The sequence below is a fragment of the Periplaneta americana genome, chromosome 15 (assembly GCF_040183065.1).
Source record: "Periplaneta americana isolate PAMFEO1 chromosome 15, P.americana_PAMFEO1_priV1, whole genome shotgun sequence".
Classification (NCBI taxonomy): Eukaryota; Metazoa; Arthropoda; class Insecta; order Blattodea; family Blattidae; genus Periplaneta; species Periplaneta americana.
In genome coordinates this window covers 130,523,771-130,542,830 of record NC_091131.1, presented here as the reverse complement: position 1 = coordinate 130,542,830, position 19,060 = coordinate 130,523,771, and the positions used below count along the sequence as shown (strand labels likewise).

The window sequence follows — 19,060 nt, the reverse complement described above, 5'->3', positions numbered from 1 at the left end:
TATAAAATGAGACTTTACTGAAGCAAAAACACTGGATAGAGATTATCACTTCAAGAGGTCTTGGTTGCAAATATGTTGCCTGTTTTGCAATATTATCGACTTTCTCGTTTCCAGGTATCACTATGACTAAGTATCCATTGATATGTTATTTTCTTTTGGAGTTTTTTTAGTTTACCTAGTTGTTTCTGAATTGGAATAATTCTATATGCATAGAGGTTTGGTACATATTTAATTATATTAAATAAAGCCCCCTTGGAGTCGGTAAGTATGCAAATAGATTTTTCAGAAATTTGAGTAACACACTGAAGAGCAGCATCAATAGCTAGCAATTCAGTGTCAAGACTGGAAGAGGACGAACATGGTATGAAATAACTTTCTTGATATTTTGGAATAGAATACCTTACCCCTGACGTCCCATTATTAAGATTTAGATATCCATCTGTGTAAAATTGAAGGTGATCCTTATATGTCCTGCAGAGTAGTTCCATGGCATCTAACTTAAGAATGTATGGAGGATCATTTTTGGAATGATTTCCTGGAATTTGTGAGCTATGTTTTGGAATCACCTATTTCCATGGAGGAATTTCGTTCACAACTGGAGTTTTAGCAATGAGTGTGTCTGTGATATAGATTGGTATTTCTTCTTTGTTTATTTTATAGAAATTACACAGGATATTATCTGACAGTTTGAAGAACATTTGAGATCTGGATGAGGCTTGCAATTTTAAATGTATTTTTAGATCCTTTAATATTTTTTAATAGTATTTTTAATAAATAATAAATGTTCACAAAGATTTACTACATACACTTCACTGCATCTGAGCAATAGCTGAACTTGCTACTGCCACACTGATATACTGATGTCGTGAAAATTGGACTGCACTGTACCACTACACTTGAGATAAGAGATTCATTCCGAGCAGTAGTCTTCGCTGCCACCGGTAATCATTCGTCAGACAAGAAATATATTTTTTTTTTTTTTTTTTTTTGCAATATTAACTCAACTGCTGGTCTGTTATTAAAAATCGGTTAGTCTTTTTTATTATTATTTGTGCTACTTTTTATAATAATATGAATGTTACAATACTTCTCGCATAAAATATTTAATAAATCAAATTTACTTCAATGGTGAATATCTCGGAAACATATTTTTGTCAGTTGGTCTCTTATTGCGTAACTATGCCCAATTATTGTATATTCGCAGTTTATCCACAATAAATTGTGGAAAATAAGACATTCATCCTTGTACATGCCCATTCTGTTATCTGAATGGTACCAGTAACGTGTTTATTGCAGGTTTGGCTTGGCTTGTGATACCCCAGTCCTGGAGCTACCAAGTTCCAGGATTCACATATAATTCATGGAGGATCTTCGTAGCAATGCTGGCAGTTCCCAGTACCCTCGGTGCTCTAATACTACTCTGCTTCCCTGAGAGTCCCAAGTACCTGTTGGCTGTTGGAAAGCATCAAGAGGCCTTACTTGTTCTCAGCAAGATGTATACAGCTAACACAGGCAATCCTCCTTGTGAATATTCAGTAAGTACACCAACAAATATAAATGATAAACTTTATACGTTAAATAGTGAAATATGTAGAGAGAATAATATTCAGATAAGTTACATTTGTTGTTCAGAAGTACAGAATTTTGTAGGATTGCAAATATTTTAAAAGTGTAAACCTATGTGGCACATTTGTCAGTTGAACAACAATACATAATTAACAGGGGCAGCCCGTCCATAAGAGCTGCGGAGCTACAGCACTCCCTGCTTTGACAGGAAAATAAAAAATATTTTTTTTTATTTATTTATTTTTTTTTTTTTTTGTAGAAGAATTGTTACAGCTTTTATTGGTAAATTGCTTTATATTTCATCTGGGCGGGAATATGTACTATTATCTTATGCATAATCCTTTTGTGCGTCAACTGTATTGGAATTGATACTGCATTCAAAGTCGTCCTGGGATCTGCAGGGTGGGACAGCTCGTAAGAGAGTGTTTCTTTATGGTAAGGGGATACAGAGATGAAGGGAAGCAGAGGGAAACTGCCGCTGTTTGAAACCCATATTTCGCTGCAGTGGCTTGCAGAGCCAGGTCACAAGAGAAGATCTTTCCTCCCCTCCCACACCGCTATTGTAATGCTACGTCAAATGGATTCTCTATTCCCTTGAAACTTAATGACACAATTTTTATTTTCTTTTCACATACTTATTGTTGTAGAATCTTATCGAGTTAATATAACGAAATTAATATTCTCTTTTGCCTTATTATTACGTATATATCCAGCCTCCAGCAAAACCTAATATTTGCCTTAACTCAAAATGATTGCACAAGTAGAATCCTTTTGACATAGCACGTAAAATACGAAATAGACTTCTTTTCCACTTTTAGAACATTGCTTTGGTGTGACGTCTTAGTACTGTAACTTAACCAGTGCAAATTTGCAAGCATGAGTGTGTGTGAATTACAGAATATTAATTTTATTTTTCTCAACTTTCCCTTGTGGAGAAGATTGATGTAATGAAGTGAAATTAAAGGGTCGTCCATTACCCAACTTAAATCTTACTCAAGCTTCATCCAGCCGAAATAGTGCATATATGTAAGGAAGTATAACAATGAAATTTACGCTAAGCATTTGTGGTTAAGTGGATGTGAACAAAAAAAAAAAAATATGTATTTTGTTTTCCTTGCCTCCTCTTCCTGCATGGACTAGGAGTGGTGTGACAGATTTAGGACATTTGCCTCTAAAAAGCAAAATGCACGAATCTTCGCAGTCTCACCTGAAAAATGTTGTTTCATTGGCTATGTTAGGCAAAACTAATATTGCTGTGCAATTAAGTGAAACGAACAGAACAAACATTCTCGAACATAAACAAGAAGTGAGAAAAAATCGTGAAATTATTTAAAAAAAATATTGATTGTATCAAATTTTGTGGCCAATATGAACTTCCCCTTAGGGGACATGATGAAAAAACGATTCGAAGAACCCTGGTGTATTTCGTGAGTTGCTACAGTTCGTGAGTAATCTAAACGAGCCTCTCAAAAATCATTTGGAACATGCCAATGTTTAAAGATAATTCTAAGACAATTGAGAATGCACTGGTAGATTGCAAGTTGAGTGTCTGCCGATCTGAAATTCAGACTGAAATCGATGGTATTAGTTTTTTTCTTAGCGATTAGCAAATTGTCCCACAGACATCTCCCAACTAAGTCAGGAAGTTTTGGTTTTTCGGTATGTAGTGCATTTATTTTTGTCCTGTACTTATTAGTAATGGCATCAAGAAGTGAAATTTGTATGTACCAAAATCTACTGCAGCTCTCCCAATCCACAAGTTCACAAGCCGCCACTGATAATCAAAAAACTATTATTTATTAAAGAATAATTGAAAAAAAGATAGGTTATATTTAAATTGTTTCCAATCTGAAAAGAATAAATAAATAAACAATGTAATTTAATGATTTATGATACACAAGATACAACACTACTGTGTATTCAACAGAACATTACTTTTGCAATAAAAATACAATATAAGCTGTGACACACACACAGAGAAGGAGAGAGTCTGAAACAGACAGACATATACAGTAGAGAGTTTCAGATCAGAGTAAGACACAGAGACGGAACAAGAGTGGGACAGAATTACAAAGCAAATGAGTCTGAGGAATGTGCAAAGAAAGTCAGACAAAGAACAAGAGATCGGACACAAGAGACAGACACAGTGACTTTTTTAAGCCAGTGATATACTGTATGTAAATGAGGGGAAAAGTAACTGGCCACAAGTGATACCAACAAGGAGAGACAACTAGGAGAGGAGATAATTGACTAGAGTGGCCAGTTCCATTCCCCCTAACGTAACATTGTACTGTAATAAATGAATGTATGGTTAAATCTTTATGCTAGTTCTTTACTTAAGATAAGTTAATATTTTTACAAGATTTTTTTTTTTTTTTTTTGCAGTATGAATTTAATATTTTGCCAAAATTTTCTTCATATTTTTTCACTCTCTATTCATGAATGATGTCTTGTTGGGGTCACTTATGAGTAGAGCTAGGCTTTATATACAGTAAGAGTTAAGAATGACGCCGAGTATAGGTGAATCGATGTGATGCAGGTTAAGAAGGTTTTAACCCTGGTTGACAAGACTTGAAGTGCAAGAAAAGTCACAAGGACTAGACAATGCAGCTTTTAAATCCCCCTTGCTGCTTTGTAAGTGGTGGTTAAGAGGATTAAAGACCCTTAGCGATAACTAATGGAAGTACTGAATGACAAGAATGGCAAGTACAACGAGTGGGGGGGGGGGGGCATGGTTTGCATGTTTATAAATTATAATGACTAAAAATTTTAGCTTTTATTACATACAAATCCTAACTCTACTTATGAGGTTCCAACCAGTCTCCAGCGTTGACTAAACAATCCAATATTGTATTCCATAGATTTTACATCACCATTGCAGGTTTGAACTGTGGAATAGATAAAAAAAAATTATACGAATGGTGAATTCTTAAAAGGGCATAAATCGCAATAAGTAAGGTTTTATGAAATAAAAAAAAAAGTTTAAATTTGGTCGTGAGAATGATGAGGTACTTTTGGTAGTATTGGCTTATTTTTACCTTAGTTTGATTTTCTGACTAAAAATTTGCAATTATTCTGAATTGTCAATTGTTCAACCACTTTTAAATCTCAAGACTTACACATGCCCTTTTAACAAAATAAAATATGAAGTTTCAAATGAAATTGTTTTTCTATGTATTTAACTTGGGCTTAAATGATTTATTCTGTCAGTGTACAAGAATAACATGAATTATTATCATACATTCTTTACAGTATTGTTAATTAAAATTTATTATGCAACATCAAAACTTTAAACAACACAGAACTAGGTGCTTATGTAGATATTTCATTCATCCTGTACTAGTACATTACTGTCCACTGTAACATGTTAATCGTGAAATTATGTGTAACAACTAGGTAGGTTTTCATATGTCGTAATTTTTACAAGATGTCTTATTTTTCAAGTTTTTATGGGAACTTCTCTGATGGATAAGCACACGTGTCTGGTAGATGAACAGGTCCAGTCTGAAGACTCAAAATATATGTGATAAAATTATATTAATGGTTGTGAATACAATACTTCTATGCATCTTACTTCGTCATGGTTATAAATGAAGTGATAGAAGTTGCTGACAATAAACACTACTTGTTCTGCCTTGGTTTATACTTAGTTTCTTCACAAACTGTTTATAATAGTACCTTTTCCAACTTTTTTAAGTCTAGAATATCAGATGCTGTCACTTCTGTAATGTGTAAGCACAAATTTTTCGGGCTTGCTTCTTTTTATAATGAGCTCAATTATTTCATAAATGCTGAAAATTCTATATTTTCACATTATGTGTGCAATAATTCCAAAATCTCTGTTGCAGGATAAAAAAAACTATGTCCCCTAACAGGGGAAAAGTGTTGCAATTTTTTAAACCTGCCTTGATCTGTCAATGAAACCAGGATTCTTGTTTAGGGCGTTATCTTTATTTTGAGCAGGGCAGCTGTCAGCAAAACGCCTAAGTTCTCTGTATTTTTATGGACTTCAGTGCTTTCTCTTTATCTAAGGGAAAAATTCATGTCTTTCTGAACCCTGATTTCAAGTGTTTAGACACATTCTTCGGTATATCAGTCATCAGTTTTCTCAGAAGCATCCAAAACCTTATTTGGGCTATAACACGGTCGTTTCTGGTCCTAATTCTTCATTTTCCATTCATGTAGAATTTTTGTCCATACTTTTTCAAGGGAGCAAAAACTGACACATCTAGTGGTTGGAGAAGATGGGTTGAAATTGCAGGGAGGAACATGAGATGACTGAAATGTCATATGTCTGACAAAGTCTCATAACTTCTAATGAGATGTGACAAGATAAATTGTCTGCAATTACGTCTTTTTATTTTAAAGACTTTCTGTAACCAGTTTGGAAAGAAATTCATGCCACACCAATCTCATTTTTTGACACAATGAAACGTGAACCTTGAGGACTGACTGTTGCACATAGTTGTCAAACATTCTCTCCCCTCCATACGTAACAAACGGGAGGAGTGGGGGGGGGGGAGTAGAGCACCAATGGCACTTCCACAAAACATCATAGAAATAATGCCTTTAGATGAGTTCATTACCCTTTCTGGGTATTTGCACAACTGGTGTTGATAATTACCTCCTTCTTCCCAGGATCATCAGTTAAATTTGTCTCATCCAGTTCAAAAATATTATCTACAGAAGCCCTAATAGCACAGTACTGGGCTGTTTCTCTACCTTGCTGAAAACTTGCTGGCAACCTGCAAAATAAAGTAAATCATTCATAATTTATTTTAAAATTTACAACATTAATGTAGGTACCTCCTTTATTGAACTTAATCCGTATTAGTACAATATATTGTTGAGGTCGAAGTAGATACAGAAATCTTTCTAATGGCATATAGACGTAAAGTTTGTCATTTTTGGTCAAAAATTACGATTTCTCATTAGTATTATTAAAAATTGCTTAAGGTCTAAAATAGCTTTCTTTCCACCAATTTTCATGCCCATAGAGCTGTCCAATCATTTGTTACAGTTAGAAGAAACTGCACATATGTATTTACTTTCATCATATCTTTATCTCAAAGATACTGTATGACAAGTCCATTTTATTAACTTTAAGATACAGGCAAAAACAAATTTCACGTTTTTTTTTCTTTCATACCTGGTAAAACCTATTCCTTTCATTTTTGGACAATGGAACCATAGTATATCTTGTAAATTATAAAATGTACATAGAAGTAAACAGAGTTACATGATACTTATCAGTACCATAGTATATCCCTAATAGAATATTTTTGAAAAAAGAAATGCATTAAATCTGCAAGCATTCATTCCAGGACTTGATAGAGTATACCTTCAGACAGATCTCACTCTCAGGAATGCAGTAGTGCTATAATCTCAAAATTAGCAAATGTGGACTTATCATAGGCCTACATTACCTCTGAAATATAAAATTATACAGTTTAAAGCTCTAAAAAATCATTTTTCTCGGCTTGAGTTTTTTGTACATTTTCCTTTACTAAAAATGCTACTCTTCCTACAAATGTTGTGGTACGCACATGATTTTTTCCTGTGGATGTTCTTGAATGTGTGCCTCATATTTGCTATCAATCAGGGTTGGCATGTTTAAAACAAAATGTTTTAAACAAAGTGTTCAAAATTGTTTAAAACAATATCCATTGATTAAAACATGTTTTAAACACAATGTCTCAAACTATATGATGATATTAATTTTTAAGCCAACAGAATTCTCTGTTGTTATTTAGTCAACTCTCCAAAGACAGGTCTGAACCTCATAAATGATACCACAAGGTTCCACTTATGAGACAACTAGGCCAGGAGATAATGGAGTAGAGTGGCCAGTTACTTTCCTCCTCCATTGCATACATTGCCAACTAGCTACATATTACACTAGTCAGACTTCAGATGGATACAAACAATTGTTCTTCCTCTGACACACATCGTCAAGTGAGATGTACTGCCTAATAATAGATGTACATATCAGCCAAAACTCAATCAGAGGATATATTCTCTGTTACGTTTATGATTTATTAATTCTCCGTTAAAATTATATTATCAAAAAAAGTCTTTTTTTTTTCCATACAAGTTATTTCCCTCGTTTTCTGGTTGTTTTATTTTATCCTAATTGTTTATAATATAAAATCATGTTTCTCTTCTTCTTATTCAGGCCTTTATAAAATGTAGCCTACAATTATGAATTTACAGTGGTGCTCCTGACTTTATGGAGCCAAACCTTAAATTTTTTCCAAACAAACATTATTATTAATAAGGAATTTTTGTAGGATATACAGTGCAAACAATCTGAATGCTGATATCTACATAAAGGCGTACCATCTAAAGCAGGTTTTGTTATATGATATTAGTAGGATATTAATTTTATGAATAAGTAACCTTATTTAATTTAATAAACAGCGCAATAACTTTAAACTGTCTAAAATGCCGGTTTCCCGAATTTTTGTTAAAAAAATCTGGAATTTTGCTAATTTTTACAACCCTAATCTGGCAACCCTATGTATACCGAACATCTTAAATATAAAAGTCAATGTGGGTATGTATGTATGTATGTATGTATGTATGTATGTATGTATGTATGTATGTATGTATGTATGTATGTACTCTATACAAATCTACATGCTTTGACCGATATTTACCAAAGTTGGCACATTTAACCTTCATAACCAGGAGAAGAACATATGTTAGGCCTACATTAAAATTGGACAAATGGACATTAAAGTAATTAAACAAATAAAAAATAAAATTATATACGATCAAACATTCATGTATAATAGTAAATGCAATCTTCTACATTCAATTGTACTTTATTATTGTCTGTTGTATTCAACATAGACTTTCACGAGGCCATGGAAGAAAGAGCACGAAAGCATTGTTGATACATCATGAAGGCCAAAATTTAGACAATTCATGCAATAAGTATCTTTCCGCAGTCCAGGACCGTAGTATGAGTTTCTCGATACTGTTGTAGATAATGAGCAGGCTGTATTTTATTCAAATGAATTATTGAGAAGATGTTTTTATCTCGCATATTCATATGATACCGACTAACTTGCCTTTCGATTTTAAGCACTGCAACTTATTTCAGTGCAACTAGCACTTGTAATGCAATATTAAAATAAAGCTTAGGGAGTCGCTCGAAGTTGCTGCAATATTAACTTAGAAACTCCGTGTTTTTCACATTCCCAACTATGCAGCTTGCGCTCGAGTGGACACACCTAAACATATTTTATATAAATATATTTACGCAAAGGATATTTTTGTTATGTTGCTACTGTTAGTATGTGAGTGTACGTAAGCCCACTGAAAATAACACTGTATTAATTCTAAATTACACATATCTCAAAATACTGTTGTTCATGTCCGAAAATGTGTTACTGCGAGATTCTATCTGTATAATCACGTTGTCAATCAGTTAAGCATTGTGGGAAGAAAAATGTCTTAATTTCTAAAATATACGTATCCCACAATATTATTATATATATTAAACAATGACTTATTGCGAATTTATATATTGTATCTTTATTTTGTATACAAAATAAGATATAATATGATTAATATGTTCTTAATTTCTGAGATATAATTTCTCAAGTCATATTTAAAAAAAATGGGTATGATATAAATTGGCATACAGTGGTCAAGGGGTAAAAAAAATCTTCGAATATAAGTTAAATTACATGACATATAGCTTATATTGATTCATTGGTATGACCGATAGAGATAAATTTTTGCTGATGATGACACCCAATGGGTTAAGACTGTTAACGAAGGAATTCCCTATTTATCGTCAGCTCTCTCTGAAGTTCAAATGAAAGCACGCATAGTCATGAAATTACGTAAAATGTGTGTCAGGACAGCTTCACATCAATGTACAGATCTTATATCATTTTATCTCTGCCTCTGGTAACGTCACGTTTTCGGTGGGGAGGAAAAGAGATGACAGAAAGGTTGTAATCCTTTTTAAAACTCTAATGCCCACGAATAAGATAAGCCACTTGAAATTTAACAGTCATTGACCAACAGAGATGAAATGTAAGATCTGTAGAACATTGGGTCAACACTAAGTGGGTGTATAGGGACCAAGAATGTTTTTATTTTGCTGAAATTTTAAAAAATGCTAACTCATGTAAAGTTCATGTGACTGTAGCCTGTGTATATTTTCGTTGGTTTTACTTTGTTTATAGTTTGATTTTTTTAAATTTTTTATTTTATTTCTGGTGATGTAGAAGAGATGGTCTAGTGGCCTTAACCACACCAGATTAAATAAATAAACAAAAAATATATATATATATATATATATATATATATATATAAAATTAAATTTAAAAACAGTTAAATGTAAGGCTCATGATGCAATGTATTCTTATCAGTGCCTGATCTACAGCTGTTTTAAATTGAGTTAACCCTAGTTGGCATTAATTAATTCATGTAAGTGATGCTATGTAAAGATTCATTTTTATGAACGAGGTTGTCTATAGTTGAGTTTCCGAGATTTCCGAAAAGTCTAACAACAAGTTTAATTAAAAATGGAAGCAAAAATGAAAACCCGGACAAAAAATATGCCAACTTTATCATTTACAACAGTTTAAAGATTAATCAAATCAAAATAGGCTATCAACCATTTCCACGAAATTTAAAATAATAAAAGATGAGAGAGTCTCAATGTACAAACTGTAATTCCTGAGTATCCAAGAAAAAGTATAGTTGCATCCTTTGACTATTTGTCAAAACACTTAAATAAAACTGGAATTTTTCTTCATCACTTTGTCCATTGTGCATTCTTCAGAAAGAAATGTATAAGAATCATATGTCCAGCCTTTTCCTCTAAACCCACTATGTGTGAGAAATGCTGGAAAGGAAGCGAGTTAATGGTTTTATTGCCAAGAACTCAGAATTAGTTAACAACAACGACGATGATGACAACAACAACAACACATTTTAAAAACTCACTATTTCATGGCACTGTTTAAACCACTATAAAAAACCGTTTAAAACAAAAAAAAAAAAACATGTTTTCTTATAGGCCTATTAAAAAGAAAATTTATTTTCCATCCTGCTATCAATACTTCCTTTAGATCTCATATTTTATTTTTATGTCATTTTTATATAAATTACTTGCAATTTTTTTTGGAAATTCTTATATTCTACTGGATTAAACATTTCTTCTTACTTTTTTAGGAAATGCAATGAAAACACAGTATTTTTGTACCATTGTGTTACCACGTTAAGGTATAAATGTATTCACATCCTTGGCTTTAAGTCCAGTCATACATATTAGTGATGACGCCAATTTCACAGCAAAAATAAGGGTCGACAGTTGCTGTAAAACTGGTGGCCGGCAGAGAGAGTGTGCAGGCAGGTGGGATCACTCAAGTGAGGTGGAAGGGTGAAAAATGATTGCTCTTCCCACAGATTTCAAAATTGTCTGAAGTTTTGTCTACACACCTGTCAGACTCTGAAAAACAAAACTTGCTGGCAAGGATTTTCGATAAATCTTTACAATAGTATTACCAAAGGAAGGTGAATAGTGATGACACTCCACCAGAGACACTACGGGATAGTGTGGGAAGGAAGGAGTTAGGGTGGGGTAGTGACATCTAATGGAAGAGAAAAGAAACAGCTCACAGATGGCACTGCTCTCTCTCCTCCTTTCCCCCCCTCTCTCTTCTCCTACTTTCTCTGTCTTGTCATACCTTTATTCCTGTTTTCTTATCTCTGTAGAGCCCGATTGCAAACTCGTGGCACCAACCTGTGCGAGCTTCTTTCTGAGGCCTCAGAGTGGGAGGTTTTCTGTGTGTACGGCAGTTTCCAAGCGACTACTTATTCATCGAGTGTACTCCCTCCAGCAAGACTCTTGTGAGTCCATGTAAGTGGATGCCAATTCATCTTCCGCGCAGGTGTCACGAGTTTGCGATAGGGCTCTACCCAATATGTATTGTTGTATGCAATTTCATGTATTATTAACTTTTTACCTTGTGGAGATTTGGATCTGTAACAAAAGTATTCAATGTATGAAATTCACGCACGCTAATACTAAATGCCTGAGCTACAACAGTGCTAGGCAAAACCCATTTCTAATCTTTCTGAAGAGGAATGATCAGTGTTGCCAATATGTATTGTAGAAAAGAAACATACAGGGGAATTATAAATATTTCGTAAGAATGTCTTAATGGTCCAGGGTGAAATTTTGTGTGAAATGTGTTAGAAAGAAAGAAAAGCAAATGGAAAAAACGCATTAAAAGTTCAGGGAGAATTATCTGGACGACTATGTTACGAAATCAAATGTTGGAAGTGCTGCAACATGAGAAGAGAGGTGGTAATGAGGCAACATATTTTAATAATTCAGTTAGGAACATGCCGTGCAGAGCTTGCAATGTGACTTTGTGCAACTGTAGAGAGAAGAAGTCTGAAGACGTGGTCGATTTTTTGGTAGCACACCAAGTGATGGACTCAACTTTGTGTAGTGAGTTTGAGGGTCCATTGACAATAAATAGGGGTTCAATGAGATTCCAGTGCGGAAAGTACATACACAAACTAAGATTCGATATAGTGTTTAGTGTGATGTGTTGTAGGTCTAATATGTGACGGGTGATTTTTGCATCTGTATGCCTCTCCGCTGCCTCTCCAAGATGGCCACCCTTCCTCCGTGCTCTACCTTGGCTGGTATTGCCCCTCCCTGCCACCTACCTCTTCCATCTTGTCTCATTGATCCCGCCTGCCCGCACTTCTATGCCGGTCACCACTTTCACAGCAACTTTCGACCCTTATTTTCACTGTGAAATTGGCGTTGACACTGGAATGAAAGCCTTTGATAGCAAGTTTTGTTTCTGAGAAGTGACAGATGTGTAGACAAAATCTCAGACAAGTATTTTTAAATCTGTGGGAAGAGCAGTGATTTTTCACAATGTTATTCAAATTTTTAAAATATTAATAATTTATACATTTCTTAACCAAATTAGATGAAACTTTGTACTGAGTTGACTAACTATTTAACCTATATATGCAACATGATAACTTATATAAATTTTAATGCCTCTACTTTGAATAGTTTAGAAAATTGAAATTTCGCCGAGAATATATCCATAAATCTCAATACTGTGTTACATTGTCACATTTACTCGTTCATACATACATTCAGGTATTGTGATAGCAAATACTATGTTACATTTAGGCTACTCGTTCTGAAGAAATTAGCGCACAGGTAGTTCTGGTAACTTTGGAAGTGAAAATCGTGAAATTTGTAAGGTTTTTTTTTCTTTTTTGAGATGGAGTTGCATATTTAAGGATTTTATAGCGATATATTTTTTAAAAATACAACTGTTAGAAAATGTAGTAAATTACATTTGAAATGAGAGATGCGTCATAATGGAGGTAAATAGGTCTATGTGGTGGTTTCTAGTGAAAAAAGAAAACTTAGAAAAAGAAATAGGCCTACAATAACTTAGGCATTATGTAAAATATGCATAATTTGTATTAATTAAATAAACAATAAAAATAGTAAAGCAGAACAAATAATTTATTATATAAACACAGTTTTCGTAATGTGATTTCGTTTGTATAATCGCCATTACAGTAGCTTGTTAACAGATCAGTCAGTAAACAAAAAATCACCAGCCTTTCCGAGCATTTGAAAATCAACTTAATCGTCATGGAAAGAAAGGGGCCCATTCTTAGACAATTTTGGGTAGGTCTGTGTGCAAGACATACGAAAATAACCTAATCTGACATGTCACTAATTCGTAATGCAAGGCATACGAAAAGACCAACTAACCTAACCTGTTACAGATTGTGTGTGATCTGTGTTCCCGCACCTCTCCACCAGCCTCGACTTTCATAGCAACTCTTGACCCTTATTTTTAGTATGAAATTGACGTCGGCACTCAACTTTTTGGGAAAATCGCATAAAGCAGAACGTAGAAGCTCCGCCCACCACCCTTTCCACTTTTCCCCTACTAGCTCACCAGACACTACGTGATACGTGAGTGTTGTGTCGAATGCACATTTCATGTGGGTGGGGATAACCCCTACTGGCGTTCTTTTTATTGCGATTTATCCAAATTTTTTTAGACATATGACTGGACTAGAAGCCAAGCATGTAAATACATTTATACCTTAATGTGGTAACGCAACAGTACAGAAATAACGTACCCTAAGGAATTCACACCTAAACTAACCAAAACTAGTGGTTTCGGAAGTTAGAACCATTGAATTTATGCGCTAGTTTAGCCCTCTTTCTAACCACATTTTAGTAGCCTATTGTGATAATAGCCAAAAACTCATCTGGTAAATGCTGAAGTTTTCCAGGCATTTTATTAGAGATTATGTCCAATGGATACCAAATGCTGGAGTCCCCAAATGTTTTAGCAGCTTGTTGAGTCATTTCTCCCTTGTACTGTATCAACTGTAGACACTTTTCTAAATCTCTGGAGAACATTTCACTTAACTCTGTTTTCCAGGGCCTGTTATCGTTATTCTCCACTTTCTGCCACTCCCTGACAAAAAAGTTGGGCTACTGCAGAACAAGAACAACACACTATCAATGTATGTAATAAAATCACTCAGATTTTTTATTGTATAGTACAATAATCCCTTTTTCCCAAGTGGAGTCTCTCCTTCCTCTCCGTTTTTGTCAAGGATAGAATAGCTACAGGTAGGCCATTCCGGGGGTATGCGTTATCATTGGTCAGCGGCCTGTGACGTCATCAGGCAGACGGCACAACCGCGAGTTTTTTTAACATTCTCTTGCGTTATCTACGAAGTCTACAAAACTAGAAAGGTATTGACAGTTCAGCGGCTTCTAAGCGTCACCATGGCAACCGCTCAAACAGCAAATCAGAGACCGACGTTGCCGACTGTTTCGCAGCGAGCATGTGCTTTGTTCGAAAGTATTGAATCTTCGCTACTGTGTTACAGCAAGTATTGGTGTTCTGTAGTGGCTATTGTTTTCGTAGATATATTGTTGCTGGTGAAGGTAGAATTAGTTTGAGTTAAGTTTTAAGGGGATCCGGTAGGCATCATTTCTTGAATTTTTTTTTTTTTTTTCGATTTTTATGCTATAAAATTATACATTCTTTTCTGTTTAATAATATATATATATATATATATATATATATATATATATATATATATATATCATTATTCTATCTTCCCAATAACTATTTCTAAAAGAAGTGTGAATAAGGCCCCGGAATGCATAATAAGTTTAGTGAATTCTCTAATGCTTGCATTAAAAATTTAATTTAAATTATTATAAAATTATTACTAATTTCATAATTATGTATATAAATAGATATTAATTTCTTTTTCGCTACTGTGTTACAGCAAGTATTGGTGTTCTGTAGGGGCTATTGTTTTCGTGAATATTTTGTTGCTGATGAAGGTAGAATTAGTTTGAGTTAAGTTTTAAATTTAATTTAGTTGTGAGAGTATTAATTTGTAACGCGATTTATAGTGTCCGTATGTTTCACTTGTACAATGTCGCAAGGCGTCACTCCTGCAGTTAGCGGCACAAAACGAATCACGGGCTCAGAAAGAGAAAGGAGTGCTACAAGGGATAGCAATATAATAACAATCAACAACATGTTAAAGGCTCGTCTCCACTATTAAACATTTAACAACAACAACATGTTAAATGTTAAATTGTTTACCGTTAACATCCCACATATTGATTGAACATGGTACTGCTAATTTCATTTAACACTTTGTCCACACTGTTACACATGTTAAACTTGACTTTCTTTGCGTAGTTCACCATAAACCGTGTATGAGATTTTAATGTATATAGTGTCTTATTTCAAACCTTGCACAATGAACTCAGATGATGATTTCACTATTGTAAACTGCCTTGAAAAGGAAGAAAATGAGAATGTGGATGAGGCAATATCTTGGTAAAAGACACAATGCAGAAGAGCATTCTAAACGAACTTAAAAGTTATGGTGGGTTTACACGTTCATGAATGTACTGGCGCCAGTTAACACGCCAGTCGTACTTTTGCGCCAGTAAAGGTTTACACGGGTTTCTTTATTTTGCCTCGCCAGTGCCATTTTCAAGTGAGGCTGCTGCCTGAATGTTGTACGAAGACATAACATGTCAAGTGGTGTCGAACTTGTTCATAGCGCTTGCCTGTTAGTCGCAACTTAGTTGGTTGTGGAAATGATTTCTGACTTGGAATAAAGAAAAGACATCAAAGAAGAGTGCATATTATGGGTGAAAAAGTGAATTCTTCGGAGGGAGATTTTAGATATATCTGCGAGAATTCTAAAAGAATTTTCAACAACAGATACCTACTAATGTTATAGATGAGAGCAGACAATTCTGATAATCTACTACAACGTGGAATAATAATAATAATAATAATAATAATAATAATAATAATCCGTGGTGACACAGCCCATGAAGGGCCCAGACCAACAGCCGGCTGCTGGCCTCACGTTCATATGCCGAAGCTGAGGTGGACGATCATCCAACCAGAATGAAGATCTCGTGTGGTTAGCTCAACAATCCCCCAGCCGTTATAGCTGGCTTTCACAACCGGATTTCGCTACCTATCGTAACTCCCAAAGTGCATCACGATGCTGGGTGGGCACCGGTCCCATACACTGGCCGAAATGTCATGAGAAAATTTCTTCCTCCATGAAGACCCGTATCAGCGCGCATTTCGTAACGCGAGTCCTAAGCAGGATGCCTTAGACACTACAACATCATTATAATCAAAAGTTTGCTACCGATGACATTAGAGATGCTTTACTTCCAAAATTGAAATCGGAAATTACGTTTGTATATTTAGCACCTGGAAATTATTTTGCTTCATTATAAAATTTTCGTTTTTACGCTGTATGTACAGTATGCATATATCTGGTGGCGTGAAAGGTCCTTAACATCACCAGAATAAATACAATTTATTATTATTATTGTTATTATTATTATTATTATTATCATTATCATTATCATTAATATTTGTATTCTGTTCCCAGTGTATGTTACAATATAAAAGTTCTAGCCAGAAGTTCAGATATCATCAACAATGCACTAAGTAGAACAAGCAGACAGCTTAAAATACTTGGGGTGTACTATGAGTAGTAACATGAGCTGCTGCCAAGAAGTCAAAAGGCAAAGGAAACTTTTGACAAAAAAACTGAGTATCTTCTGCTGACCTCAGAAAAAAGAACTAGGGAAGACACTGATGAAGTGCCTTGTGTGGAGCATGGCATTATATGGGGCAGAAACATGGACATTACGACGAAGTGAAGAGAAACGGCTGGAAACCTTTCAATATGGAGAAGGATGGAGCGTGTGACAAAGGAATAATCTGAAACTGATGAGGAAGAGAAAAATAATTTGGCTTTGTCACTGGCTAAGAAGAAACTGCGTACTGAAGAATGGACTAGAAGGAATGGTGAACGGGAGAAGGGTTAGGGGCAGAAGAAGATATCACGTGATAGACATCATTAAAATGTATGGACCATATGCGGAGATTAAGAGGAAGGCTGAAAATAGGAAAGACAGGAGATTGCTGGGTCTGCAGTGAAAGACCTACCCTTAGATAGAAAACTATAAATAAATGAATGAGTATAGTATTTGCATAGGTAAATAGCACGCACACACGTCAAAATCTCATTTTTCAGTAGATGGAACTTAGCCCCTTTTGAATTTACAGTCTTAAATTGTATATAAATTAAGACTGTAATGTTTTTATACAAAGTTCTCGAAATTTCTGAAGACTGTCTTTCTCTTATTTCCACCACTTGGTACAAAATCCTGTCAGCAACTAGAAACCATGCTACTTTAGGTTTGTTGATGTCATCTGAACCACCGTCAGATTTCATGCTTCTTGTTATTTTCTTTACCTCCGGAGTGTACGCATCTCGTATGAATTTTATTTTTGCTTTCACCTAGGCAATTCCGATTTCATCAATTTTCATTGTCCTTGCCATGTTTTCGAAAACCTCTATTCTGACATCTCTATTTTTTTTTAATAAAGATTAGAGTTCAGATCCCATAAACACTGGAGTTTTTCATATACGTAAAGAAACTTTGTGACTATCTCAGAATTGCACTTACTCATTCTTATAAATCAAATTTATAAAACTTGATGCAAAGACATCAGCGGCTTACGTACTGTACAATACTGGCGTGCCGATGAGAAACTTCTTGTTTACACGTGCAACAGAAATGTCCGCCTGCGCATGCGTCGCCACTGGCGCATTGAAAAGTTAGAATGCCACTAACTTTTCGAAACATTGCGTGCAGTGTCTAAACTTGCACGCCAATAAAGGTTTACACGTGAAAGTTGCTTTTCTATTGGCGCCAGTGAATCCATGCACGTGTAAACCCACCATTAAGATCGATTTGGATTCAAAACCTTTCTGAGAATGTCAGAACACGATTTTAATAATATGGTACTGCGAAAAAAACTTCCTGCACAATTAAGAGCAGCCATTTCACCTCAATTAAAAAAATTACAGCATGATTGATTGACTGCTATAGGAGTTACGACATGATAAATGTTGAAGGAGCGGCTAATATCTTGTGATTCTTTCCGAAGATTTATGAATGTTAACATAAGTCACCAATACGACTATTACTGACGTCAACATAGCATTAACGTTTAGCATACGACGAGGATGCAAACACTCTCTATTATATTCTGGAGAACAGTTATATAATAATAATATCAGTTCTCTAAAACAGTCGGCCTTCTTTGGTTGTCTCTGTATTATTTTGCAGCCACATCCCGCAAAGAATGCTTTTTCCATCAGTGCATTAATCAATTTTATTCTAACGGTATTTTTCTTTCGTCCATTCCACCACTTCGAACAATTTACAATCAACACCAAGGATCGTATAAAAATTATCAAGAGGTGCTCCTAGTTACGCGGCACAAATTCGAAAGTTAGTTGCTATCAAAGAGTTTGTAATACTTACAAACTCTTTGGTTGCTAAGGAAACTGTACTAACTTTTTGCCGAATTGTACCGATATTGCACGAGCAAGTGAATTGACTTGACATGTTTTCCATTGCTGCTGGGAAACACGCTATGTTAAAAGTGTTAACTTCAACATACTCAGTTAACATGTTAAGTCAATTGAGACTTGAAATGTCTATATACATGTTAAATTCAACGTGTTATATTTAACATGTTGTTAAATGTTTAATAGTGGAGACGAGGCTCATGTTAAATATAACATGTTGAATTTAACATGTATATAGGCATTTCAAGTCTCAATTGACTGAACATGTTGACTGAGTATTTTGAAGTTAACACTTTTAATATGTTGGACATGTTGGTGTGTTTTCCAGCAGCAATGGAAAAGATGTCAATTCATTTGCTCGTGCAGCGTCGGTACAGTTCGGCAAAGTTCGTACAGTTTCCACAGCAACAACTACCGATTTTGTGGCGCGTATCTTGATCATTTTTATATGTAGCCTATGTAAATGCAACAGAAAGTATTTTTGCAGCACTATATTAAAATC

The 19,060-nt window shown here is 34.8% G+C and overlaps 1 protein-coding gene across 2 annotated transcripts in view; it reads left to right on the top strand.

Moving 5' to 3' along the window:
- LOC138715330 (synaptic vesicle glycoprotein 2B-like) overlaps nucleotides 1-19,060 on the top strand; it is a 135,306-nt gene that overhangs the window by 72,896 nt on the left and 43,350 nt on the right. For both annotated transcript variants that reach the window (XM_069848124.1, XM_069848123.1), the window contains one exon: nucleotides 1,297-1,535. In XM_069848124.1, the coding sequence (XP_069704225.1) occupies nucleotides 1,297-1,535 (239 nt within the window). The remainder of the gene's footprint in view (nucleotides 1-1,296; nucleotides 1,536-19,060) is intronic.